The sequence below is a fragment of the Coccidioides immitis genome (genome assembly GCF_000149335.2).
Source record: "Coccidioides immitis RS genomic scaffold supercont3.3, whole genome shotgun sequence".
Classification (NCBI taxonomy): Eukaryota; Fungi; Ascomycota; class Eurotiomycetes; order Onygenales; family Onygenaceae; genus Coccidioides; species Coccidioides immitis.
The window spans coordinates 2,363,804-2,389,184 of NW_004504308.1; the positions used below are offsets into that span (position 1 = coordinate 2,363,804).

Below are 25,381 nucleotides of genomic sequence, written 5' to 3' on the forward strand. Positions count from 1 at the left end.
ATACGGCAGCCCAAAAGGTGTAGAAATAGTGCTGAGAAGGGAGCTAAGAAATGTGAAAGGACTAAAAAATTGTTTCACAGTGGTCTTGTCGGGTGATAGGGAGAAGATGGTGAAATCAGAACAGTGCTCTTTGTATGGAGTTGGGAGGAAGACGCCATACAGTGTCAGTTACTAGATATGAAGCGGGAGATACAGTGAATAAAGAACAAATACCCCGTCAGCGGTTGGCAAGGAAGGTGTATAATAATAAGAGGAACCAAGAGTTAAGAAGTGACAATCATCTAGCAACAGTTGACTGCATTGACTTCCTTTGATTAACTCACAGTGATTCATTATAGGAGACAACAAATGTCACAGTTCAAGGAGAAGATCAGGGCCTGGTGGAGCGGGAGCGGGATCGACTATAAGTCTAGGCTGGAAGAAGTGAGGAGGAGCTTTAACAGCTTGATCTAAACAGGTTCAAGGGCGAAGGTGGGATATAGAGCAAGGAAAAACGGCAAGGGTCAAGGCAAAGGGCATTCCCTCCATTAGATATGGCCTACACATGAGAGGCCATGGCGTCAGCTGCATCCCTATTCAGACTTGGCCATCGATGTGGAGACTGAGCAAAGCACTCGACGCCTGGAAATTGGTGGATCGTTTGAGGACGTCCCGGCGAGGCATCTATCCGCGCCAGTACCCGGGCCGATTTGCCTCTTCCGTCCAACAATTGCTTCATGTTTCACGGGGATATTCACCCAGCACCAACAGCAGGATGAGGAGTGTCAGTATGCGAAGGATGTTCAGCGACGATCATGCTTTCCGGAGGTCAGGATTGGCCACGGATCTTCAAGCCTGTAAAAAAAAAGGTGACCCTCCATTCTCTCGCGGAGAGAACTGGTCTGCGGGGTTCGGAAAGGGTGGACTGAGTACACACCCTCGCTTGGTCTGCGGGCTTCCCCCAAAGAAAAGCATAGAGAGGACCGCCCACCTCACTTGCCCGAGAGCAACTGCCCTGGAATGATTCCGCCACGGATGGTTCGGATAGCTCAACGCATTTCGCTAAGCATAGTCTGGTCCACGGCTATTTAAACTAATTCTTTGCCTGCAAGCCCAGCTAACTACGCAGCCGGCCTGATTGGCATCCGAACGGAACATTTCAGCATCCAGTAGGCGGAGTGATTTCTGTGCGTAGAACCAGGGAAGAAAGATCCATGCCCAATACGTGCATTAAATGGTTATGAATGCACCGCCGTATGATATCGGAGGAGAAAAACAGGAGGGTGACACAAAAGCCGTCCAATAAAACGGGCGTTGGTAGTCTGGAGCAACTTTGTCCTTCTCTGTGACGATGCAGGGTATATTGAACTCTATATCCCGGGAAGGGCATATGTCCAGAGTAGCATACTCCACGCATTTTCCGCAGAGGCGTGGGGATTTTCCCAGTACGCCTCCCTGGTCGAGGGTGAAAAGTTCACAAAGGGGGGCCGAGAGATTGTAGCTCAGCCTGGTGCTATAATTTAGCCGCTTAGCAAACCCACCAAGCGCCAAATACGCCAAGAAATGTTTATGTAACTAAGATGTAGTAGTCGGCACTATAGACAGACTCTCAGCCGTGGGCGGTGGTGACCTTCATCGGCGGGATCACCGTCGCCTAGGGTCCCTAGCAGGTTTGATCTACGCCGCCAGAAGGAAACTTGGAGGGAGTGCTCTGACCTCAGCTGAGGAGCCTGAGCTCAAGATTTGACAATAAAACCGCTTGTCGAAAAGCTGCATATACGATAGCACCGCCCGCCGCAGGGCATGGGGGACCGGGGCGGATGAACCACGTTTTCCAGAAGATCTAAGGCCCACCCGTTGAGAAACATATGTACGGAGTAGATTGTGTTCATAACTGCCGAAAATTCCTAGCTTGAGCCTCTGCGATACAAGCAATCGATTATGACCCCGATTCAATCCCTATATCTGAATCAGAGTTGTTCCGGTTAAGGCCGGGCACGGAGTCTACTATGTTACGCGAAACCAGTCGGAGAAATCACGGCAAGTACCTGCTGGACTGGTAAGTCTCTGCTTTCCGCGCATTTACTTCCTGAGAGTGCGCTCTCCCGCTTATTTTGCTTGGGACTGAGTCGTGTTTGCTCGCATGAATTAGCGGTTGACTGGGGATTGCTCCGGGAGAGCAGACTTTGCTTCCGGGATGCTGCTCAAAACAGCGTTTGCCCATTCTCCTGTTACAGGTTTCCCAACTGCCCGGACGTGCTGGAGGAGAGCAGATTCGGAGTAATGCTGCGAAACAGTGACTTTTTCAGCGGACCCTGTACCCCACGTGGGCCTGATATTATCATACATGCGTATATACACATCGTCGGCCTCCCCTGGTTGACACCCACACACAACGTCGCATCCAGCACTAGCCAGTCGGTGCATGATCTATGGGCACGCATTTGATCAGCTAGATTATGTATGTAGGGGTAGAATGGCACTACCCCTTCGACATCCAGCTCTTGGGAGAACTACCAAGGCCCACCCCACGTCTCGGGATTTGGCAGATTATCCCGGATACGAAGCCAGAGGAAATCAAGCAATATGGAGGCGTCAAGCCGAGTGGAAATACGCCTCTGATTACCATTAAAAGCTGTCTTGGTAATTCTTGTCTCGACTACATCGTAGGTTTGACAAGGTTGCACGGGTGATTGCACACTTGCGACCTGTTAGCGCTGCAGGAGATATCGTACGTCGTACGCGTTATTCATGCGGAGTGCGGCATCTGGATGAGGTTGCAGCTACGCAGCCATCGTGACCATTTAGCGGTAATGATGACCCTAAGCATATTAATCCTTCGTCGCGCATCTTGTTATACTCCCAGAACCAAGTTCGCTCCGTATGAATTCGGGGATCAACAACAGCATTACTCACGAAATACCCCAAATATGGACTTTCTACCACCGGCTTGCGATCCGGGAGCAAGTATCGTTTGTTTGGGCTGGTGTGATGAACCCATGCACCACCCGTCTGCCTCGCTGGTTTATACTTAGGATTTACCATACCAGGTAATTGTTATGAATACCATCAAGATAATACTCGATTCATACTTTAACCCTGGATTTCTATCTGTCGGCAGTTAGCTGAGCGAGACGACCTAGCGTAGAAGGATATGTAGCTTAACGGTGATGAGGTGGTGTATCACACGGCGACGGGCTGGATCTGCTTGAGATGGATCAAGCCGTACTTGAAGAGCAGGATATTCTCATTTAACTTTCCAGTCAATATTCCTGCGACCGATTATCGACACGTTAACAGATCGGACCGGGAAAATGGTTTCTTGAGCCCGAACGAGGTTATTATAATATCTGCTTACCTCAAGCGGTAAAGGCAAAGCCAATGTCCGTTATCCCGGTGCGACAAAAGCACGGATAGCGCAATTTCGACGTCACACCTTACTACGGGACCTGTTGGATAAACGGTTGCAGTCAAGCTTTGTGTTTCCCTACATCTGCCTGGCCTAACAATTGCTTCGATTTCTCCTGATGCCACGAGTCTGGTTGCAACTGATAGCATAGTCGCTGATGCCCCACCGTGCAACGCCAGGGTCATGGGAGCAACCCGCTGCTAATCCAAGTACTGGAAACGATTCTCCAGGGCACTCCCTATGGCATCTGTGGATTCTTGTCTAACATTACATACGGTGTACATATCAACAGATCGCTCTATACTCCCAGGATTGGAGATCAAGCGGGTGAGACTTTCCCGCGTGCTCAAATCGATTAGAAATCGCTGTTTATGCCGTTGAAAAAAAAGGTGGCTTATTTTTTCCTGACCATTCGCGAGTGAGTTGCCTTGGACAGCCACGTTCCCTGTGCTTTGTCTTTTCTTCCCCTCGAAAGCCGCGTTACTCGTAATCATATAGTTGCTTCTGCGGTGGGACATCGCTTCTTAAAACGTATTTCTTGAAATACCATGGCAACATAGTACGATAATGGTTGATATGTGTTCTTGTCGGAACCGAAAAGACTTGGTCTAGTTCTTCCAAGGACAGGGCCTTTGTCTCCGGTAGGCAGAAATAGCAGAATACCCAGCCGAAGATGTTCCAAGCAGCATACCAACCGAACGCCCCTTGTGGTTTGAAAGATTTCTCTAGGGCTGGCCATGTGAGAGAAATAACGAAGTTGAATCCCCATGTGGTCGCTGTCGCGAATGACATCCCGATGTCGCGAATATACAGAGGCTAGAACATCGACTGACATTCAGCAACTATCTTCCTTTTCTTTCTTTTCTTTTCTTTTCTTTTTTTTTTTTTTTCAAAAAAAAAGGGATAAATGGAGGGTCTAACTCACGAATGCTTCAGCCGAATAGGTAAACGGCACTGGCCCTTCACCAGGCGAATACACGATCATGAACAGGTAAATCCCCGTCGCAACGCAGGCTGTCCGTGTCTTCAAATCTGGGATCCAGAAAGAGAATCCTGTAAATAGTAAGAAAAGTGACATGAGTGGAAACGTTGTCAGAAGTAGGTTCCGTCGGCCGAACGTATCGATTGTATACACTGCAGGCAGTGCAAAAATCCAGTTAGTAATACCACAGCCCAAAGACGTTATCAAAGCCTCGCGTTGCGAGAAACCTGCGGTTCTAAACATCGAAGAGGAATAGTACATGATCGCATTGACGCCACAGAACTGTTTGATGCACAGTTGTATTAGCTGATGAGGTGATGATATTTTGGTGTTTGAACATACCTGCTGCATGAACATTACAAAGAATGAGGACTGTGCAGCTCGTCTATTGCGAGGAATGCCAAACATCTCCTTCCAAAGACGCTTGCCTTCGCGAAGTTTTTCCTCAATTCTCAGCGAAGCATGGATATAGTACAAATCCCTCGCCGCTTGTAGAGATGAAGGTCGAAGTTTGCAGAGAGCATTGTAGGCGCTCTGATACCGATCCCGCATCATGTACCATCGTGGAGATTCAGGGCATAGATATACCTGAATGCAGACGAAAAAAGGACTGCAGTAACAAGAGATTAGTGTTTATTATTAACATGGGCTGATAAGCGAAACTTACGGGATCGCTGTGGAAGCTAACATCAGCCTCCAATTAAAACCGGGAATCGATGCGACTTTAACGTCCATGAAGGCGACAGATGCAATGTAGCCCAACATAATTCCAAACGCCGTCCACATCTGCCACATCATGACGAGCGCACCACGAATATTTGCCGGAGAGCATTCTGCCCCATACACAGGTGTAGTCGTGGACTTAGCGCCAACGGCGAAACCAAGCAAAAACCGAGCCAAGAGAAGGTTCCACCAGGTATGGGCTGTAGCCATCCAGAAGGAGCTTGCAAACGAGACAAAACATGAGATGAAAATACATCCACGACGGCCGAAATAGCGGTTGAGAGGCGCCGTTGTCCAGCAGCCGATCAATGCGGAGCAGAGATATGGGGTTCCGTTGAGCAGACCCTGTTGCCAGACATCGGTGACGTTGAATTCATCGAAGTAAAACCTATTAGATGATCTTAGAAAATTGTGACAACTGGATCCCTGGCATTTCGAACGTACTCTTGGGCACCATTAACTGCGGTCTGGTCCATGCCCTGGACAATGGCGGAGCCGGCACAAAGAACTGGAATATGTTAGTTTCCACAAGTCGTTAAGGAGCGGACTCCACGTACTGGTCATGAAATACATCATAAAAGGCTGATTCCATTTGTGCGTTTTCTCCCGACGGAGCAGTTCCTTTTCCGCCTCCGAAAGCTCGTCCAGGAGCTCAAACGACTTCGGATCTTGCGCGATCAGAGCTCCCTTCTTCAAATCGTCAACGACATCCATCAGGCCTTTTTCAAGGGCGAATGTTTCAACATCCCGGAAGAGCTCGTCTTTGGTCATGCCAGATAGGGGGTTTCGAAGTTTGTTGTTTATCCCATTTTCTTGTCCTTCTTTCACCCAGCTTCTTATGGTTTCTTCTCTGATGACCTCCTGTTTCCCCGTGGAGACGGAGGGACTCGAGCTGTGGCCATCGTTGGCTACAGGGACTTCTGGGTCGAGTCGTTTCTCTCTCATGGTAGTCCTTCCTCAAGGGCTCGCTTTGGATGATGTTGAGAGGGTAATATATTTATTACCTTCTAGGAGAGATGGAGAGGAAGGAGGAAATGAGCGAGATATATATTTTGGAAGCGGACAGCCGACGATCTCAAAATACCGCCGAGAATTCTCAAAACAACCAAATCATATCCTCTCCATACAGCCACTTGAATTTGGGCCCACGGTCCTAATTAGCTACAAATTTCTCCACATTTCCCCTCCTCCACAACTTCTACAAAGTATCTGAGGTCGAGAAATATGGGAACCTGATCTGTCGCCGGGTAGAAATATGTTCAGCTCCGATGCCGGCTCCATTCAGAGTTGACCTTTCATCTCTGCTTTGAACATAGGCATTGTTCGATTGCGTCATGACGGGAAGGGATACGGAGTACTCCATGCTTGAAAGAATATCATAGACGTTGAGAAACTTGGCTATTCTCCACAAGAGATGCCTCCTTACTTCGAAAAAGATGATGAGAAAATCATTTCAATGTTCCGTGCTTACCATCGGGGATGTAGGAACTGCAGGGCAACGAGAGATTTTGCTCTCCTGGCGTGAATTAATTGTGCAGCATAACCTCTGTCGTATGCCCCTTGCGTGGTTTGTCGTGGTGGCAAGATACGTTCTTGAAAATGCCAAGGCGGCGGAGTGGAACCCGCGGCGTTCTCCACCAGCGCCCACAGGCTGAAGGCCCGCTGGGCTGGCAGAAGCGCCAAGATTGATCTGCGCCTGCGGAATTCGCCAAGATGCTGCTGGTCTGGTCAAAGAAGCGTCGGGTAGCGAGGATGTGGCGGGTTGGAGGGTCGAATGACGCTTGGTATGTAGGCCCTGAGTTCACGGTTCACATGAAGATTGAAGCCTTCGGAATTTTCTATTATTGGCGCGGCCTCCTCTGTACATTGGCGAAGTATTCGTTTGGTAGCCAAGGAAATACTCCGTAGAGTTACGTGGAAAATCGATTTATGAATTTCGCGTAAAAGCTAGGACTTATTTCGAGGCTAAACATGGCATGGAACTGGCCGACGTCATCGGTTTATTGTCGGTTCTGTTGTAATAAAGCCGCAGTCTTCTCTAATTGGTTATTAAATTGCTTGACCTGGTTCAAAAGGCCTCCTCGCGAGTCCGATGCTGTGGAGCTAACATCTTGAGCAACTGTACGGAGGAGGAATTCCAGACCAGCAAATGGATTGGCGTCCGTGGCATCTTTCCGTTTATGGCTTCGGTCAAGAGCCAGTTGGAGATCGTGAATAGAGTTGTTGAGTGAGTCTTGTACCTAGCATGAGATCAGCTTCAAAGAAACTCTCACATTCATTATGTAGATCCAGTGTAGGACGTACCATTCTTTCACTTTCATCGTCCGCATACTTATTCCGTACGTTGTCGATTCGAAGAGCAATCTCCTCTCTTTCCTTCCGTAAGCTCAATAGCCGGTGCCTTAAATTAAGCACCTCCTTCTTATCCCTTTTTAGTCGCGCAGCAAGAGCGAGATTGCTTTCAAGAAGCTCGCTAATCCCGAACAAAGAGTTTTCCAACTCCGAGCGAAAATCTTGCACAACTTTGCACTTACGTTTCCATTCATTAGCACGGGTAGTATTTAATTCCCGGTCAATATTTGTTTGGAGAGTAGAGATGGTCTTTTCCAGTGTTTCTTGACAAATTTGACTTAGGACGTCAGCAGCGTTAATGCCTCCACGGTTTAGATATTTGTGATCCCTGGTCGCGGTGTGGGAGCCCGAATGTTCATCATCGGAGACATTGGACTTATCAGAAAGCATGTCCTCGAGGGCAGAGATGTTGCAGATACGATGAACGGTAACGGGGATGGTACTTTTACTTGAAGTACCTTCGTCTGAGAAAGCTTCTCCCGACGATTTCGACGATCCGCGACTCCGCCTTTTGCGACCTCGTCTGGGTTTGACCGCCCGCGTGTTTTCTGGTTGTCCAGGCTGCGTAGACTCGGGCCATTCTTTATGGTGTTGGAGAGGTTCTTTGTCACTTGCGGGCGCCCGGGTCGCATTTTTCCTTCTTTTCCTCCTTCGCTCAGGTTGTTCTGCTTTTTGGGGAGGTTCTATTGGATGGTATGCTTGCTCTCCCTCTGGAGCTCGCCAACGGGGAGCTTCGTCCACTTCATACCCATCGTCTCCCTCCCCTTCCTCGTTTTGTAGTTCCAAATTTCTTGCGAAATCATTCTCCCTTTCCTCTGCTTGTAAGTCTAGCCTGTGTACTTCAGGATTCACACTCGTGGGCCTTTCCTTGGGAGGAGATGAGCGCCGTACGGTAGGACTTCGGGATTTATCTTGGTCAAAAGGTTGTTCTGCATTATTCAAGGCCTCATTGGACTCCAGATTTTTGCTTGTTTTTTTGGAACTTCCAGTGTTGACTTGGGAACGCCGTTTTTGATGATTCTTCGGAGGTAATCGAACAGATTTTCTCTTTTTCCGCCTACGTTGCGCGACAGGTGTACGCTGAGCTTGGATATCTTCATTGGTTTCTTGGTAATTGTTGTGCCGATTGTTATCGTCCGGACTGACGGTGTTTGGTAACGGGGTGTGTTCAGGTGGGGCATTCGAGGGCAACGGTGTTTGGTGTTGTGGTGGTTCAGTAGGCTGTAAAGTAGCGTCTGGTGTGGAATGAATAAGTTCTGAAGAAGCTGTGGGTAGGGCTTGCTGACCTGCTATCAGCTCTTCGATTGTCTCTGTGATAGCGGCGATCCTACGCGATTCGCTATGCGGACTGCTTGTATGCAAGGCTGAATCTGCTGTAATAGATTTGAAAAGAGCTGAAAGAAGTATATTAGGGAAAAGGCACCGATAAGGTCAATATAGACAAGCTTACTTATGCGCCGCCGTTTTGGGCTTCTTTGATCCGGCTGGTCGTCTTGTGGGATATCGTACACCGGCGCTGGTGAGGGTATTACTCCTCTAGAACTCCCAGATGGCTTTGTGCTCGGCGTACTTCTTGTCTGCCTAGCTGAGCTCCGCCGTGATCCTGGGGTGGAAGGCCGGGAAAGTTTCTTGTTTGGGGTCGAACTTTTGGGCGGAGATATCTTAGGAGATTGCGGATTGGTCACTGCACGCTGCGACACTTGCGTTTCTGACTTCGTTAACGGCTGAGGGGGACCAAAAGAGAAGCCAAAATCCACATCCTTGACTTTACGGTTTCTGGGAAAGGAAGTCAGCTCATATGGACTCGTTCAAGGATAATGTCTGCACGTATTGAGAGGGACGTACGCAGCACCCCGCTGGCGCATCAGCTGACGCTCCGCTCGATCTAAACTACGAGTTAGCATGTGTACACAACTAGAATGGACTCCCTGAGCTTACTTGCGGCAATTGACATCGTGATGGTTGCGACGATGGCTTTCGTTGACGCGCCGGACGCGTGCTCCTTGAAGCTTTTTGGGATGATAACATGCAAGCAGCGAGGAGAACGTCAGTGGTCTTGGCAAAACTCAATTGGGTAAATCCCATCAATCCATTGTCCGCGGCGGAGCCCAAAGGACAGAGCAGCTGCTTGCTTCGTGTTGTTACGCATATCAAAACAATATTAATCTGGAGCAGTCGAGTCTCTAACCAAGCCCGGGTGGCTTTTGTGTATTTTTAAGACAATTTCACGTCTTTCCCTGGCCTTGTCGCAATGGGATGGTTCTGGGGCAACTCCTCTGGCGATGATGATCCTACGAAGAAATTAGACCCCGGGCTCCGAGAATACTTGGAGAAAGAGACTCCATCAAGATATATACCGACTACGGATGTGCCATCCTCCGAGCCTCCCTCGAGAGAGACGCCGACCTCTCCGGACAATGCGACTTCTGAGAGCAGGACGACTGTTCCCTCCGCTTCCCTATTCCCTGACGGCCGATACGCCCACCTCTGGAAAACATATCAGCCCATGAGTGAGCTTGAGGGACCAGAGATATCACCAGCTGAAAAGGTCGTTGATCAATTCAAGAAGAGAAAAGACGTTTTAAACCGAGCGGCGTTAGAAAATTGCGCAGAGGAACACATTGCGCTTACAAATTGCTTTAAAGATGGAGACGCACAGCAAAGGATGTGGGCTAGGATGACTATGTGCTCAAAACAGAACAAAGAATTCTCAAGATGTTATACGATGCAAGCGGTGAGCCGTTCCCGGAAGCTGGCGACATTTTGTTTTGGGACGAGGGTTTGTTTCAGATAGCTAATGAACTATTTGTAGAAATTCTTACAGGCTCTCGGCTACGGTTCGAATTTTGACTGGGATCGAGAAAACGAGGAGAAGATTCAAATGCATGCAGACAAGCTTTACCACCAGATGTTGGACTACGAGGCTCGAGTGGAAGAAGCAAAGGCTGCTGGTGTCGAGCCCCCTCCTCTGAGGTCCTTGTTCAATCCAGATGCGGCACCAATACCCGCGGAATCGGAAGGGGATAACGCGAACGAGCCCGCTATGGTCCCTGGGGGACTCCAGATACCGGCTGGCATGAAGCCCTCAAAGCCTCTAAAAGACCTGACTCCTCACGAGCGAGAGTTAGAGGTTATGGCGCTCAAACAACAAGTTGTACAGCGGGATCGATATGTGAAGGAGGTTTCACCATTGGTCAAGGCTGACGAGGAGGCGAAAGCGAAGCGACGTGCCAAGTTTACCAGCTGGTTCGGCGAAACTATCGGGAGATGGCTGGCATAAAATCGCGAGAAGACCTGCGTTGACTTAAGTGCTGGTCATCTGCAATATATGATATTTTCTCGGCGAGAAAGAATGAAGAAAGACTCTTCTAACCATGACTGGGTAAACGAAAGCCAGTATCGGCCACGGTACGGAGTACATCTAGAGACTAAGCTAATATATAGCGGAAATCACGTCTCCAAAGGTGCAAGGCAGCTGCATCTAGGCACATATAAATATGTCAGCTATTTTCTTTCAGCGACAGGAATAGGAGCGCTCCTGGCCGCGTTTATCGTGGAGTCTGTGGTGCATATCATAGTCAAGCAAAAGTGCCATTGGGTGTTTTTGGAGGATATATGGCTGGGTTGTGGTTATTTGACCATATGTACCTTAAAATGTAAAATATAACTGTAAAAATATTCTAATATCCTATCCCTGTACTCCGTATTAATGGGTGTTTTTGGGGCCATTGGTAGTTGAGTGTCTTGGGAACTGCCGCGAGCATAGTTACGGTGAGGGCGGGAAATGACACGCTTTTATTTTATGGACTTTGGCACCAATATCAAATTGAATGGTCTCTTATTTCCGAATTTGACCTGGCCATTGACCTGGTTCAGGGATGGTTTATCTGCAAAAGTGAATGTTGGTTTCAACTATAGTCGTGGGCGGGAACAAAATCGTCACCAGCAGTTGTGTTGACTTTGTCACAACCTCTCTCCATTAATCGCGGCCTTGTCAACAGGCATGCCATCACTTCAACAGCATCAGAACTACCTTTATTACTTACCTTCTCCTCTGTTAATATCGTTTCAAAACTGAAAATTTTAATTTCTTTGGGCCTGTAAGCATTCTGATTAATTTGATGCCTCAATTCGACTCTCTGGGCTGAACAGCTCCGGACCAATGGACTGAGCACGATTACTGAACGCGACAAAAGATAAAGATTGCACTTGGACAAAGAGTTCATCGCAACAGGGCCCGGACCAGCATATTCAGCCACAATATTAACACCAAATCCTGTCCTAGGCCTCACAGGCCATAAGCCTTGCCGAGCCGTCCACGATGAAGGCGACCCCTCTTCTTATCGCCTGGCATGACGGCAATGCCCCCATTTACTCTGTGAACTTTGATCCTAACGGCAAAGGGAGACTGGCTACAGCTGGAAAGTATGTATTTACCTTGTCAGTTATTCCCTGAACACAATCATGCTAATTGCCTGTAGTGATAACAATGTTCGCGTATGTTACCCCTTTGAACTCCCTCCTTTCCTACCCCCACACGGGTTACCTGACTTGAGAGATAGCTTTGGAGGGTTGAAGCTACCGGAGAGGAACGAAGAATCACATACCTTAGCACGCTGATAAAGCACACGCAAGCTGTGAACGTCGTGCGGTTCTGCCCTAAAGGTGTGTTGAGCTGACCCTTGGCTGCGTGAACCGGAAGGATACTAAAGATAAACAAGGCGAGATGCTGGCATCCGCTGGAGATGATGGAAACGTACTCCTTTGGGTGCCGTCGGAGCTGCAGACTCACTCACGGCTAGGCGAAGACCGATCCGACGATAAAGAAACGTGGCGAGTGAAGCATATGTGCAGGTCCTCTGGGGCTGAAATCTATGACCTGGCATGGTCCCCGGATGGTGTCTTCATAATTACCGGAAGTATGGATAATGTTGCGCGAATTTACAACGCACAAACTGGTATGCTATATCGATTGTTTTCCTCGATTTCTCACTGACCTTATGCGATTAGGCCAAATGGTGCGCCAGATAGCAGAACACTCGCACTACGTGCAAGGAGTCGCTTGGGATCCGCTAAACGAATACGTTGCTACGCAATCCTCTGACCGTTCAGTTCATATTTACACTTTGAAAACAAAGGATGGCCAGTTCACCTTGACTTCGCATGGAAAGTTTCTCAAAATGGACTTGCCAGCGAGACGCATATCATCGAACAGTCCCGCTCCACCGGATATTGGACTTAGAGCTCAGTCGACAACCAGCAATTCTGTCGCGGTATCTTCGCCAGGGCCATCGGCACCTGGCACTCCTATGACAGGCTTACTGCCAATGGATCCACCCCCTGTATCGCTTAGTCGTCGCTCTTCCTTCGGTTCCTCCCCTTCTATCCGAAGATCCGCTTCGCCTGCTCCTTCGATGCCATTGCCGGCTGTCAAGCCGCTTGATATGCCCTCTCCGAGTTTTCTAGGTGGACTTGGAGTGAAGAATGCTAGTCTTTATGCCAACGAAACGTTCACTTCCTTCTTTCGGCGGCTAACATTTGCACCTGATGGAAGTTTACTATTTACACCTGCAGGGCAATATAAACTCCCCAATTACGGTGACCCACACAAAACAACGGAAGACATTATTAATACCGTGTATATCTACACACGTGCTGGATTTAATAAACCACCAATAGCCCACCTCCCAGGGCACAAAAAGCCGTCAGTCGCTGTGAAGTGTTCACCGGTCTTCTACACTCTTCGACAAGGCTTAAAGCCTACTCGCCATATTACCCTTGATACCTCCTCCGTTGATGATTCTTTTGTAGCGCTTCCCGAATCTGTGATATCCTCCAATCTGCCAGGCCCCACTACTACATCGATGGACCCTCCACCATTAACTACGTCGGCTTCGACGACGAGTGATGCCTCTCGTCCGTTACCGTCACCGAAAAATCAAGAATCGGAGACAGCCACGGCTAATCAGCCTCCCCCTGCGTTTTCACTACCATATAGAATAGTGTATGCAGTAGCCACTCAAGACGCGGTTCTAGTTTACGATACGCAACAGCAAACGCCGTTGTGCGTCGTGAGCAACCTGCACTTTGCGACGTTCACCGATCTGACATGGTGGGTCTTTTTCGACTAAAATTTATTCAGATCTATCTATATTGACATTTATATAGGTCACAGGATGGACTCACTTTGATAATGAGTTCCTCCGATGGGTTCTGCTCGACTCTTGCATTCTCACCCGGAGAATTAGGACAGACTTATTCATTTGATAAACAACACCAACAAGCCTCTCAAAATGCCCCATCAACAACGACTACTCCTTTACCGACCCCAACGCTAGTAACCTCACCTGAAGTAGTAAAATCTACGCCAGCCTTACCCGGACCTGCGAGTCCTGCCAGCTCTGTAGCAACCATTTCAGCAGCAACGAGCTCAAGCATGCCACCTTCAAGTTCGGGGATTATCAACAATCCGACCCCAACCCTAAGCTCTGTTCCTTTGGTCACAGCTACAAATTCTGCTCCGCCTCCTCTCTCGTTTACAACACCTCCTCAGACTCCTATGACTGGCGTTTCGCACAGCGCAAGGAGCTCTATCAGCGGTAGCGTTCTTGGCAAAAGAGATCTTGGCGCTATCAGCGAGTCGGAGAAGGATGATTCAAAAGAAACCGATAAAGAGCTTTCTGCTGCTGCAGTTGAAAACGACGATGCTGCATCCCGACCTCCGAAAAGGAAGCGAATTGCCCCTACTCTGATCTCTGCAGGAGAAGGCCCGTCGAAGGCTACAGACGCAGGTAGCGACAAACCTGCCGAATGACATACTTGATAAATGCCCCCCTTTTTAAGTGGGAAAGAAATGTTTACATCAAATTCTTGTTGGTACCTACAGGATAGGAAAATCACATGTATTATTTTTTTCTAGGTTATTGCCGTGCTTTTTTTTGTGACCTGCCCTGTGTGGATAACTGACATTTGCTTTCGAAATTCTGGGCTTTCTACCGCAAACGATAGTACAAGACATCGCTTCTACAGCTTATTTATTGACATGTGCTCTGGGGAAGTTTCTTTTTTTCTGGTCCTGACTTTGTTTCTTTCATACCCCGGACTGACCCGTGTCGGGCAATCTTTACCCTTTGGCCGAGCATATCGGACTTCAACAGGGCTTTTTATTGTTTATTTTTTCTTCTCTACAGCTCCAGATTTTCTCCCTATTTATTATTTGCAAATCCGTATTGCCCCCATTTGGTCCCTCGGACGCTACATAAGTGTACGCAGTACTGTACTATCTTCCAATTTCATTTTAACCTGGAATATCGTGAATCTAAACTAGCTGGACTATGAGAACCTTCTATACTGCGAAGGGCGTGTAGGAGATATCAAGACAACTCATCAATTATGTTTTTATTTCATTTCATTCAGAAGCTATTATTTCATTTCACCGATGAGTTCTTTACAGAGTGTGTTGTATCTTCGGCACCTCGTCAATCCCAGTGGGTTTACAGAACAAAATGGTTAAAAAAAAAAAAAAAAAAAAAAAAAAAAAGGGGAGAAAAAGAAACAAATAGAATGAAAGAAAAGATAATTTTTTTTTTTCCTTAAAAGAAAAAACGCAAAAGCAGGGGGACCTAATTTACCAGATCTGCGTAACTGCAGCAGCGCATGGTCCACATCCTTGGATCCCCTGACTTTTTGCATATCTTGTTGATTTCCTGATTTTCTGTCCGGATGGGAAGGGGAAGGACGAGTGAGGACGTACAAGAAAGAGGGACAAAGGGTGCACAACCGTCAACTTGAAACTAGGTCGGCTTGGGGGGGGGGGAAGATGTTTTCAAGGCAAACCAGTTAACAAAACCAATTCCGTTCCAGAGTATGTAGGTCAAAGGCAGAATGAAGTTATGGACAGAGTGTAGGCATAAATAAGCACATCGCTGCTCAAGCTAGATATTTAATACCGGAAAGACATCAAAAGAGCATGGAGTGCAAAAAAAGGGGGAAGGGACAGGAAAGATAAAAATTCAACACCTGTAAACAAACAAAAAATGGGACTCGGCGTATGGACGTTTAAGGGTTTGTCAGCAAGGTAGTTGCTCCGTAAAAGAAAAGAAACGCAATCCTCATTAAAAAAGAAAAACACATATTGGTCATGGAGGTTATGTCACACAAGAAAGCAGAGTAAAAATCCTCCGTAATCGGGGGGTGGCGGCGTAAGAGAGCGGGAATTCAGCGTCCACTGTGGGGAACAAGCAACAGGACAAACTGCATGCACCGCTCACACATACGTATGTGCTATCAGAGCTGCATAGACCTGGTGCGATGCCAGTCCAAGCGTCGATCTGTCACTCAGGTACTCGGTTGTGCTCAAATGCGAGGCTCGAAAGTCGGTGCAATACGCTCAATCCAGAAAGGGAGATAGAAGAACAGGCGTGGCGCTTGCTAACGCGAAGGCATGCGAAGGCGTGTCGGAAACTGCGGTCAGACGTGTGTCTATCTACTTGAGATCAATGGAGGACAGGGCAATCGAATCCTGTGAACTTAAAAAGTGATGCTGGGCAATAATGTGGCGACCATCCCGGAGCGGCGTATGAATCTACGCGTCGGACAGGGCGTATGCAACCAAAACAAAACCCTGAAGTCGGGCTTCAATAGCCGCCTGATGCTCCCAGAAAGAGGGCAATTTGCGGACATAATGGCCCACACCCGGACAACAGTCAACACTGGCCGCTCAAGTGACATGTCTGACGGTAGTACGGCAAATTTTAAATCGGTAGCGGCGTAAATTCGAAGGCAATGCGCGACATCCCATGACCAGATCGGCCTAGAGTCTCACTAGATAACTAGAGTGTCGTGGGAAACAGCGTAACCAGGCTTAATAACTCTGAGCGGACACAAGAGCAGGCTAAAAGATACGTAAGCATATCTCCAAATACTACTGATGATCGACAGGGTAGAGAGCAAAGCAAGGATAGGTAAAAAGGTAGTGAGAGGTCGTGACAGGTGATACATATCGAACTTACCGGACTGTTCAGAATACTATTGCGCTTATTTCTGCCTTTCTTGATATGACTCTTCAGAGCGCTCGAATCAAGTGGCTTTAGGAGCTCGAAGCTGCAAAGTAATTCCGCAGAAACCGACATAATTGCACCCCAGTTATCAAATTCGCCGCAGTACTGTGAAGAAGCCGTTAGGAACCATTGAAACATCGTCAAATTGAAGGATGATCTTACGTTTGGGGCGGAAAACACGGTAACCAAAATTCGGTCGTTGAAAAACTCATATCCATCTTCGACCACCATGTGTGCTCGACACACAAGATCAAAGTCGTGACGCTGCAAGAACTCCATGATGACCTTTTTACCAAAGCAGTAACTCACTCCTCTTTCGTTGGGTTCCCAGTCTTCCTCCATGTCTGCTGGGTCACTCCATAAGAGGTCGTTGAGCAGTCCGTAGTCGGGAACATCTGTAGGTCGAGCAATACCGCGGATATCGTCCATGTGCGACAAACTCGGGGACAAGCCTCCATGAACGCAGAAGATCTTGCCAGCGACAATAGAGGCGATCGGAAGACAATTAAAAGTGTCGACGAATGTTTTCCATATCTTGATATTGCACCTGCGTTTGCACTCGTCGTAGAACCCATAGACGCGAGTGACGTTGGCGCATTCATGGTTGCCGCGCAACAGGAAAAAATTTTCGGGGTACTTCAATTTGTAGCATAACAAAAGAAGAATTGTCTCCAAGCTTTGCTTGCCACGGTCGACGTAATCGCCCAAGAAGAGGTAGTTGGAAGCCGGCGGGAACCCGCACATTTCAAAGAGCCTAATCAGGTCTGTGTACTGGCCGTGGACATCGCCAACGATTTTGACTGGCGCTGAGAGTTCAACCAAGGCAGGTTGCGAAAGAAGGACTTCACGTACGGCGGCACAAATCGCGATGATTTCTGCGTTCTTCAAGCACACAGCTTTAGTGACTTTGGCGGAATACCCCGCGTCCAAGAGCCGGGTAATCATATCATCGACGTCGATAGACTTAAGTGACCCGATTCCCATGCCGGGCGAACCATTCATGCCAATGCTCTCTGAGGGCGAGGACCCATTGAGGTCACGCAGAACGGGATTGATCATATTATCTCTCTTTATAAGGATCGATTCACCCGGTTTCTGGGACACAATCGACTGTCCTGCGCCAGTTGGAGGCGCCTCAGAGACGTGGTCCACCTCTCCTGATCTCTGCGCCGCATTGACATTTTCGTGGCCGCGACCTAGGGAAGCTGAGTGTCGCGGTGACGGCGGAAGCCTCGGCACGTCAAGGGAGGCGGATTCATCCTCCTCTTGAGAAGCTGCGGACTTGTCTGTAACGACAGAAGCATCCGAGGTAGTTCTGTAGGGGAGCGCTACAGGTCCTCCATCTGGCTTATCCCCGGGGCCAATGTCTCCGCGCGTCACATTCCCATTGGAACTTTTGGGGCTGTCGAACTTGTCGCTTTTGCTTGACCCGGGTATCTTGGACCGGATGGAGCCGCGAATGGAGCGAGTCGAGTCCCTTGTGTCGGATCGAGAGAAGGATGGGTAAGACTGGAGGGACTCGGGTCCACCCTTGTCTGAAGATATCCTTGAACCACCGCTCCCTTTGGACTGCTGCTGGCCCATGATACACGATCACCCAGCGGGCGGGGTAAGGTACTCGGGGCGAGGCAGAACTGTGGAGCGATCGATCGAGGAAATTAACGAGATTTAGTAAAAAAGCAGAGGGCAGAGGAGGGCCAATCCCAAGTTAGGGTGGCTCGAACAGGGTGCAGATGTAGCAGAGGAAACTGGCTTCCACAACAAAGGTGGTTCGCGCCAATTTCTTCGACGATTTGGTGACGGACACAATCAGGCGACGATCGTAGTTATCGTGGGGAAAGGACACGGGAGGGGCACGGTGATCGCGGCGAAATGGCTCCAGGTTCGGTGATTTCTGCTGCTCGTCTGAGCGCAGGAATGCAAGACGAAGAAGAAGAAGTGGGAGGAGAGGGAGAGGGAGAGGAACCAGGGGTACTGCGGAGGGAAGCGGCTGGGGAGGAGAAAGATTGGGATGTTGTTCCTGAGGGAAACCTCTCACATGGGGTGGCCGAGAAGCTACTGCTGCGCCGAGCAGGCTGTGGCAAAAGTCGGTGGTGATGGTAGGGAGTGCGGTGCGTGAGCAGATGAAGTGTTCTGGGGGACGATGCTTCCAGAGTAGAGCAGCTGGTTCCAAAAGCTAGAGAGAGATGGGAGTGAGTGGCGTCGGAGTTGTCATGGGCCACAAAAAAGCACAGACGCAGGTACGGGACAGACCTGTTGGGCGCTGTAGATTGGGTTCCGTGAGTGTGCTTTTTCAGCAAGCAGCAGCAGGAGGAGGAGGAGGAGAAGGAGAAGAAGAAGATGTGATAAACTAGCTGTAAGGAGGTGGTGGCCGTGTGGATGTGTACCTTGCAGAGAAACAGCAGTTGATGGGGAGGAAGTGGGAATTGCAGATGGACGAATAGCTGGCCGGCAACAGAGTAGCAGTGGATGAGACAAACCAGAGACAAGCAGCAGAATCGGACGGCAGACCAAGCAGGGCTGGGTTGTGTCTAGACTTTCGGCAGCGCACACTAAGCAAACTAAGCGACTCGGGCTGGAGAAAAAGCCCACGAAACCGCCCGCTCTAAAAAAAGCACCAGAGCAAACCACGCCGCGGCAAGGTGGGTTCGGTGCTGGAGTTGATGGATGGGAGTGTACAGAGTATGCAGCTATCAGTGACCAGCCAGCACAAGTCAACTACACAGCTTTGTTATATATAACTAGTTAAATATATATATATATATATTTAAAATGGGAATCCCCAAGACAATGAACTGGTTATCCATCATCTGCTGCAAAGGAACACACTGCGGCCAATGGAACAGCATCACCGCCTACATGGTTCCCACCCATCCAGAAGGTTAACTATCCTAGTGGCACAACCATGGTCAAGCCTTTGCACCCTCTCACAAAGCGTGTCCTGTATGCTGGACCGACACACACATGCACGCCGAGCTCTCAGAGTCTTGACAGCAGCAGTCTCAGACAGTGACTGGTCTACCCAAGCAGGACTGACAAAACATGTCGCTTCAATGACAGTCAGTTGACCCGATGACCCTGCACTCGAGAACGGATTATCCATCAGTCGTGCTTCGAGAGGGCGCCATGGATACGTACGTGGTCTCAAGCACGTCCCCTTCGGGTTTTCAATGTATCTGATGCCTCGCTTTTGATTCCGTATGGTCCGGACCCGTGGTAATCGCGACCAATCGCGAGGCAATGTCCGCACGGCGGAAGCTTAACGAGCTCTTGGATCGGGCATCTCGCGTTGTCGATCAGCTAACTTGTTAAAAATCGCCTCTTCCGCCCTTTCAACATCCCATCGAGAGGTCCCGGCAGGGCTGGGGATTGGATCTCCGAGAACTGGCCGACCCAACCCGAGAAAACAGCAGCTTTAATGGATCTGGGCTTCGGGGCACGAGGCTGGATGTGGCTCCGTTCTTTGCATTCAGGACGCTACAGGCGCCCGAACCTCGCTGCTGACATTCGGATTGGAAAGATACATACACTACATAGTGATCCGACAGTCCATGTCGCGCAGCTCTAAAGAACCGGCATAGAGGCTGCCCGTCGTTTGGCGCTTCTCAATGTAGGGAGGTCATGACTAGGTATAGCTAAGCTATTATAACTATATGGTGCGGAGCAGGATCTTCCAACGAAACACCGGCTTCGCTCAGCCACCTCCACCTCCCTCCGCGGGTTCCTCCAAAAGGACGGCTTTTGGGGGTTACAAAAATCATGCTAATGGACTACTGTGTGATATGAATAGGAATACGCAACAAGAGCTTTTAACATGAGCGGGGGTTATGCCCCGAACGCCACGGTCAACACAAATAGTTCTGTGTTCCTCAGTAAACTCCTATCGGCGCATGAGCAATCACCAAGTAATTAACGGGGGCCTGATGCAGCTCGGAGAACGTGGCCGCTTGGTTTCCTATTCACCTCCCGTACTTAGGATTAACGCCAAGGGATCACAGATAGGAGAGCTTTGCCGCTCTGTTTGGCTGTTCCCGTGCGCCCTTGTGACTCCTCTCTATTTTTGGGCTGCGTTTTCTTTTCTTTTGCTACTTCCATCGGGTGGCCTTATCGTGCCAGCTTCTATGAATGTCGTCCTCGGAAGATTCGGAACCCAATGATCGCTTTCCATTTGACCAGCGCCGCAGTAGTCTATTTCGAAGGGTCGTCGACTTCGATTTTCGTGATGTGCTGCCCAGGCACCACAACCAGACCAATAAAGCGGCTTGTCATGTTTGCCTTGACCACTTCCTGATTCTCGGAACCCTGCTGGGCAATCGCTTCATTCAAAGCAACGGGAGTTGGGAAGCGATATTCATAGGTGTTTGAGAGAATGATATTCCGATCCTACATACCCACGGGTGGAATCTCTATGTGAGAAAAGTCGCGGGGAGGGGGGAAGAAGCAAGGAAAGAATCGAGGGGCGCAACAAAAGTCAACTCACATTGTCGGTGCATTTGAAGAGGCCTACAAAGAGGCGTGTGTCCGAGGTGTGCAATCGGACTGTCCTGTTGAGCAATGACTCGAGATACGACACTGCCTGGGGATTGTCCATGGCTGCATGCGACGGTCTATGCTGTTCTGTCAACTCGCTCTCGCTGCCCGTTCCGCGGCACCAAAGCCCTCTGCTTATATCATCTCAACTAGCCAGTCAGCCCTATAGTGAGGTCATGTGACTAGACTTAACCCTGACTCGGTTTAGCTGCCCTCGATCCACTCTCGACGCCCTCGCCAGCCTTAACACGACGACGATGGGCGGTCATTTTGCTGCGTTGGGCACGCGTGATCGTGATGGCGATGGTGGCGATGGGGGAGGCATGGATCCATGATCCTATATCCAGCCTCTGTACGAGAACCTGAAACAAAGTGGCTCCCTGAACGGAGCCGTTCCTTTATTTCTTTGGGAATACCAGTTGCTGTTGATAGCCATCATGTCTCCTGAGACATTCCATACGTTATACACTTCGAGACGATCTACTGCGTACTCCGTACATGATTGTTGCGCACATCCGCACCAGCAATGCTTTACCCCGCTCACTCCATCCATCATTTGAAACACAACCTCGACCTTCAATAACACAACGAGGACCACAAGCACAATGCTGGGTCCTGACTGTTGGCGGATAGTAACCTATCCTATGACCCAGTTCTTTGCCTCTACCCCTCTTGCCATTTCTTTCTCTCTCCTCCTCCATTTTTATCCTTCCTCTTCATCTTTCCATCCACCGGTTCTCATCGAGTTACTGATACTCATCGCTTTAGTGACTCTCACAAATCTGATAATTCTCATTTGTATACGTTGCCCATCTAACTTGATACCCTTCCGCACCAGACAAAGCTATCGTTGAGACAAGAGCGATGGCACAGGAACTTGACTTCAGCTCGCCACCAAACCGCCATTCTTGGACCGACGGCCAGCGAATAGTGCTTTGTTTACTCCGAAAGTACTACAAAAACAAATGGGATGATCTAGCAAGAATATTCAACAGAGTTTTTGCAAGAGAGTTGAGCTTAAGTGGATACTTTCAAGGAATGCCTACAAGGGTAATCCACTCGCAGTACCACACAATGCAGCACAAGAAATTCCCAGTCTGGACGAAGATCAACTCTTCCTCGTCCTTGGCAAAGAGGGAATACGATCTCCTTTTCTTGATTATCACTACGGCTCGCGGTCTAGGGGTGACACTTATCAGAAACAACCAGCACACGCCAGTGTTCATCCAACCTTCTGGACATTCCTTCGTTGAACCAACTGAAATTCCTGTACAGAGACTTGAGATATTTAAGAGGCAAGAACAGGAGCCACCAGCAGATTTTTCAACATTTTCACCAGCTTCCGACGGAGTCATTCTCGAGGATGATAGGAGCAGTTCTTCAACCACCCCCAATTCACCCAACTCCACGTTAAGAATCCCTCAACCTGACAGCATGTCCCCAGTGCAGAACGGAAAGCCCTATCTTGCTTTTCGATATTGGAGCTCAAAAAGCTGTGGCATGAACACTTGCTCGTACTTTGTTGCGGGTATATGGGCAAATCAACCGAACCACATGTCACAGCCAAATTTCGATCCACTTGTTATCGAGTCCCTGGCCCGGTCACATCTTACAAGATGCAAAGTCAAAACACCATTTATCTCTGTGTTTGACACCCCACTAGCCCCGCTTCAGCGCGCACTTCAGGAAGATGACGGGATGATAACAGTTTTTGATCTCTCCTCCTTTGATAATACGCGGATCTTCTCCGCCGTGGATATCCTTAAGCATGAACCCTTGATCCTAGAGAGCCATGAACGCCCATACAGTGGATACAGCGAATTCCTTATCTGGGGTGATATATCCTCAGAGCATATCGTTGGATCCGTCAGAGCTAAAGATCTCCTGGATCTCTCTAGTCGCTATGAGGAGCTTTTGCAAATATCAACCATCAAATCATTCCGTTTGAATGGAAACCCTTTGAAAAGACGATTGATTGCTCAGAAAACACCAGCAAATAGATCCACAGGATATCTTTTAGGACGACTTCTCTGCAAAGCCAAATTTCCTCAAAAATATGCAAGTGAGCTGGCCATCAAGATCTCAAAAAGCTGGAGATTCCAAATGGAAGGAGATGATGGGTTTCAATTGCTCTCCAAAGGGGTCCAGGCAGGGTACGATTCAATACGAAAATCAAGTAACCCAAATAGCCAGTGGAGCCATAAGCATTGCTCGCAAGCCTCTAGTACAGATGACGGCTGGGAGTTTGTGGAACCCTCTGATAATGCAGACTGGGTTGATGAAGATTGCAGTCTGAACCCGCAAGAGCAAATCGATGTATTCGCCAAGAGCCGAAATCATATTGCAAATGTTATGGGATACTAACCTGGGTCCTGCGTGTCATGTTTACTTGATCTGGTTACATTTAATATGTTTCTTTTGACAAGGCCAATGGAAGTATGGATTTGACAGATGCTGGTTTATTTCTTCCATCTTTTACTCGTTTGAGAGTTGATATATGCAAGTTCTCATTGTGGATATTGGTGGTGTTTGAATCTATGTTGCGGAATGGAAAACCGCATTAGCGGTTCTGAATGATTGTGAGGTGATGGAGAGCTTATTTGACTTAACAGCTGATATTACAGAGCTGCCTTGCTATTTTAGTGCAATTCATGCGTTATGCATATGTCCGCGTCCACTTGTTGAAAGTGTCATTTGCGTTTGATGCCCTCTCTGTGGAGAAGAGGAATGATGGGATAGGAATCGGTTGTCGAGAAGAGGTTTAACGGAGCTAATAACTGCGCTTTTAAATCCGAGTCTGAAACGGAATGAAAAATTGAATTTCCCTATGGCATTGGCAGCTAAAAACTCCATCATAATGTTGGAATGGTAAAAATCCTTTTAAAAAGACAAATGCGAAACCCCCGCCGGGTGACACAGGGTTACCGTGAGCCTTTTACTGCTTAGTCGTGCCAAAGTTGAAAAGCAAGCTTAGACAGCTAGTTGTTCTTTCCATATTCTTTGTCTCTATTCGAGGAACCTCTGATATGGGGCAACGGCCGTCCGCGCTCGCGTTCATTGATATACCTCCACCCATCAGTATCTCACAAACTCCCCTCCAACCGTAAGCCATTTAGAATTTGCTGAATCCCTTGACGGCCTTGCCGGTGCGGGGGAGGACGCGGAGGACGTTAAATCGGACCTGTAAAGCAAGACGTAGAGGTTAGATATCGCAACCGCCAAAAGTCAATACTCTCGACTCCCATGACTCGCATATTCGCTCCGTAAATATGAAAGCGCCACAATTCTCCGGGGTCGGTACAAAACAAACGAGGTCCACATACAGTCTTGCTCAAAGGTCTGCACTGTCCAACGGTGACCTGGTCACCTTCTTCAACACGGAATGCGGGAGAAACGTGAGCGGCAAGGTTCTTGTGTCTCTTCTCATAACGGTTGTACTTGGGGATGTAGTGAAGGTATTCCCGGCGGATGATGACGGTACGGTGCATCTTGGTGGAGACAACGGTGCCGGTCAGGATACGGCCACGGATGGAGACGAGACCAGTGAATGGGCACTTCTTGTCTGTAAAAGAGCAGAATACTATGTTAGTCCCATCCGATATAGAAAACAAATTTGAAGGATATTGAATCCCGGGGAAGTAGTTCGGCATGTCAAAAAAGGCGCAGGATAACATTTCCGCATCGCAAAAACACCACAGCAATACCGGCATCTCCGCTATCGCGCGGGTCCAGATATTATCACGGGAATCGCAGAAAACGGCCGAACATCTCGCTGCAAAACTGAAGAAAACTGCACTGAAGCGAGCGAAAAAGGTCCATCCATACCGATGTAGCTTCCCTCAATGGCGGTCTTGGGGGTCTTGAATCCGAGACCGACATCCTTATACCATCTTCGGCCACCCTTTCCGACCTTCTTGCTCTTGGACTTAACCTTCGAGTTGAGGAAGATATGGGGCTGCTTCTGGAAAGCGCGCTCAGACTGCACGGTCAACTCTGTCGCCATGGTTGCGGTGTATCGGCTTCCAACACTGACTCGGGAGGGTTTCTCGAGCTGGCGGGTTGGGGGAGGGTCGTCTGGAGGAGGTGGTTAAGTCGCGGGTTCGTCGTCGGGGGTTTTTCTTCCAGATTTTGTGTGGTTGTTCAGCGCCGATTCAATGTGGGAAGGCCGCCAACCGCGCTAGTCCGAATCCGGTGCTAGTGGTTCTCGGCTAGGGCTTTTCGGTTTGTTTACAGCGCTAGGCCGGAAACGGAAACCAGTGACGCGCCTCTCCGTCTGGCGGCATCTGAGCAGGTCGACGACGACGGTCTCGCCGCTGAACAGTCGTGCTTGACGGTCAGTTTGCTTTT

The 25,381-nt window shown here is 48.9% G+C and overlaps 11 protein-coding genes across 11 annotated transcripts; 5 read left to right on the forward strand and 6 right to left on the reverse strand.

The window, feature by feature from the left end:
- Positions 1 to 134: 134 nt before the first annotated feature.
- On the forward strand, positions 135 to 840 carry CIMG_08056 (uncharacterized protein; the record flags this gene model as incomplete). Its single annotated transcript, XM_001240892.2, has 3 exons — positions 135 to 163; positions 339 to 423; positions 532 to 840. 3 exons carry the CDS (start codon positions 135 to 137, stop codon positions 838 to 840), a joined length of 423 nt encoding a protein of 140 aa, XP_001240893.2.
- A 1,287-nt stretch (positions 841 to 2,127) lies between these two features.
- Positions 2,128 to 2,980, reverse strand: CIMG_08055 (uncharacterized protein; the record flags this gene model as incomplete). Its single annotated transcript, XM_001240891.2, has 3 exons — positions 2,128 to 2,294; positions 2,507 to 2,687; positions 2,903 to 2,980. The coding sequence occupies 3 exons, from the start codon at positions 2,978 to 2,980 to the stop codon at positions 2,128 to 2,130; spliced, it is 426 nt and encodes a 141-aa protein (XP_001240892.2).
- An 888-nt stretch (positions 2,981 to 3,868) lies between these two features.
- Positions 3,869 to 6,038, reverse strand: CIMG_08054 (sugar porter (SP) family MFS transporter; the record flags this gene model as incomplete). Its single annotated transcript, XM_001240890.2, has 6 exons — positions 3,869 to 4,204; positions 4,314 to 4,652; positions 4,713 to 4,980; positions 5,038 to 5,481; positions 5,538 to 5,601; positions 5,651 to 6,038. The coding sequence occupies 6 exons, from the start codon at positions 6,036 to 6,038 to the stop codon at positions 3,869 to 3,871; spliced, it is 1,839 nt and encodes a 612-aa protein (XP_001240891.2).
- Positions 6,039 to 6,122: 84 nt separating this feature from the next.
- Positions 6,123 to 9,399, reverse strand: CIMG_08053 (uncharacterized protein; the record flags this gene model as incomplete). Its single annotated transcript, XM_001240889.2, has 5 exons — positions 6,123 to 7,333; positions 7,398 to 8,839; positions 8,896 to 9,221; positions 9,291 to 9,330; positions 9,384 to 9,399. 5 exons carry the CDS (start codon positions 9,397 to 9,399, stop codon positions 7,094 to 7,096), a joined length of 2,064 nt encoding a protein of 687 aa, XP_001240890.2. The 3' UTR covers positions 6,123 to 7,093.
- A 182-nt stretch (positions 9,400 to 9,581) lies between these two features.
- CIMG_08052 (uncharacterized protein) lies at positions 9,582 to 11,130 on the forward strand. The gene is made up of 2 exons (XM_001240888.2): positions 9,582 to 10,179; positions 10,258 to 11,130. The coding sequence occupies exons 1-2, from the start codon at positions 9,697 to 9,699 to the stop codon at positions 10,723 to 10,725; spliced, it is 951 nt and encodes a 316-aa protein (XP_001240889.2). The 5' UTR covers positions 9,582 to 9,696; the 3' UTR covers positions 10,726 to 11,130.
- Positions 11,131 to 11,320: 190 nt separating this feature from the next.
- CIMG_08051 (chromatin assembly factor 1 subunit B) lies at positions 11,321 to 14,826 on the forward strand. The gene is made up of 6 exons (XM_001240887.2): positions 11,321 to 11,870; positions 11,927 to 11,942; positions 12,008 to 12,110; positions 12,167 to 12,403; positions 12,456 to 13,557; positions 13,614 to 14,826. The coding sequence occupies exons 1-6, from the start codon at positions 11,767 to 11,769 to the stop codon at positions 14,257 to 14,259; spliced, it is 2,208 nt and encodes a 735-aa protein (XP_001240888.1). The 5' UTR covers positions 11,321 to 11,766; the 3' UTR covers positions 14,260 to 14,826.
- Positions 14,827 to 14,988: 162 nt separating this feature from the next.
- Positions 14,989 to 18,878, reverse strand: CIMG_08050 (serine/threonine-protein phosphatase PP-Z1). The gene is made up of 3 exons (XM_001240886.2): positions 16,667 to 18,878; positions 16,457 to 16,609; positions 14,989 to 16,338 (listed from the first exon to the last, which is right to left on the reverse strand). The coding sequence occupies exons 1-3, from the start codon at positions 18,086 to 18,088 to the stop codon at positions 16,309 to 16,311; spliced, it is 1,605 nt and encodes a 534-aa protein (XP_001240887.1). The 5' UTR covers positions 18,089 to 18,878; the 3' UTR covers positions 14,989 to 16,308.
- On the forward strand, positions 18,377 to 19,517 carry CIMG_13274 (uncharacterized protein; the record flags this gene model as incomplete). The annotated part of the gene is made up of 5 exons (XM_004445052.1): positions 18,377 to 18,590; positions 18,663 to 18,696; positions 18,802 to 18,846; positions 19,040 to 19,186; positions 19,400 to 19,517. 5 exons carry the CDS (start codon positions 18,377 to 18,379, stop codon positions 19,515 to 19,517), a joined length of 558 nt encoding a protein of 185 aa, XP_004445109.1.
- A 581-nt stretch (positions 19,518 to 20,098) lies between these two features.
- Positions 20,099 to 21,108, reverse strand: CIMG_08048 (LSM domain-containing protein). The gene is made up of 2 exons (XM_001240884.2): positions 20,985 to 21,108; positions 20,099 to 20,887 (listed from the first exon to the last, which is right to left on the reverse strand). Exons 1-2 carry the CDS (start codon positions 21,093 to 21,095, stop codon positions 20,693 to 20,695), a joined length of 306 nt encoding a protein of 101 aa, XP_001240885.1. The 5' UTR covers positions 21,096 to 21,108; the 3' UTR covers positions 20,099 to 20,692.
- A 331-nt stretch (positions 21,109 to 21,439) lies between these two features.
- Positions 21,440 to 23,867, forward strand: CIMG_08047 (uncharacterized protein). The gene has a single exon (XM_001240883.2). It carries the CDS (start codon positions 21,899 to 21,901, stop codon positions 23,396 to 23,398), a length of 1,500 nt encoding a protein of 499 aa, XP_001240884.1. The 5' UTR covers positions 21,440 to 21,898; the 3' UTR covers positions 23,399 to 23,867.
- Positions 23,778 to 25,154, reverse strand: CIMG_08046 (40S ribosomal protein S11). The gene is made up of 3 exons (XM_001240882.2): positions 24,860 to 25,154; positions 24,358 to 24,596; positions 23,778 to 24,215 (listed from the first exon to the last, which is right to left on the reverse strand). Exons 1-3 carry the CDS (start codon positions 25,035 to 25,037, stop codon positions 24,147 to 24,149), a joined length of 486 nt encoding a protein of 161 aa, XP_001240883.1. The 5' UTR covers positions 25,038 to 25,154; the 3' UTR covers positions 23,778 to 24,146.
- Between the last annotated feature and the right edge of the window lie 227 nt (positions 25,155 to 25,381).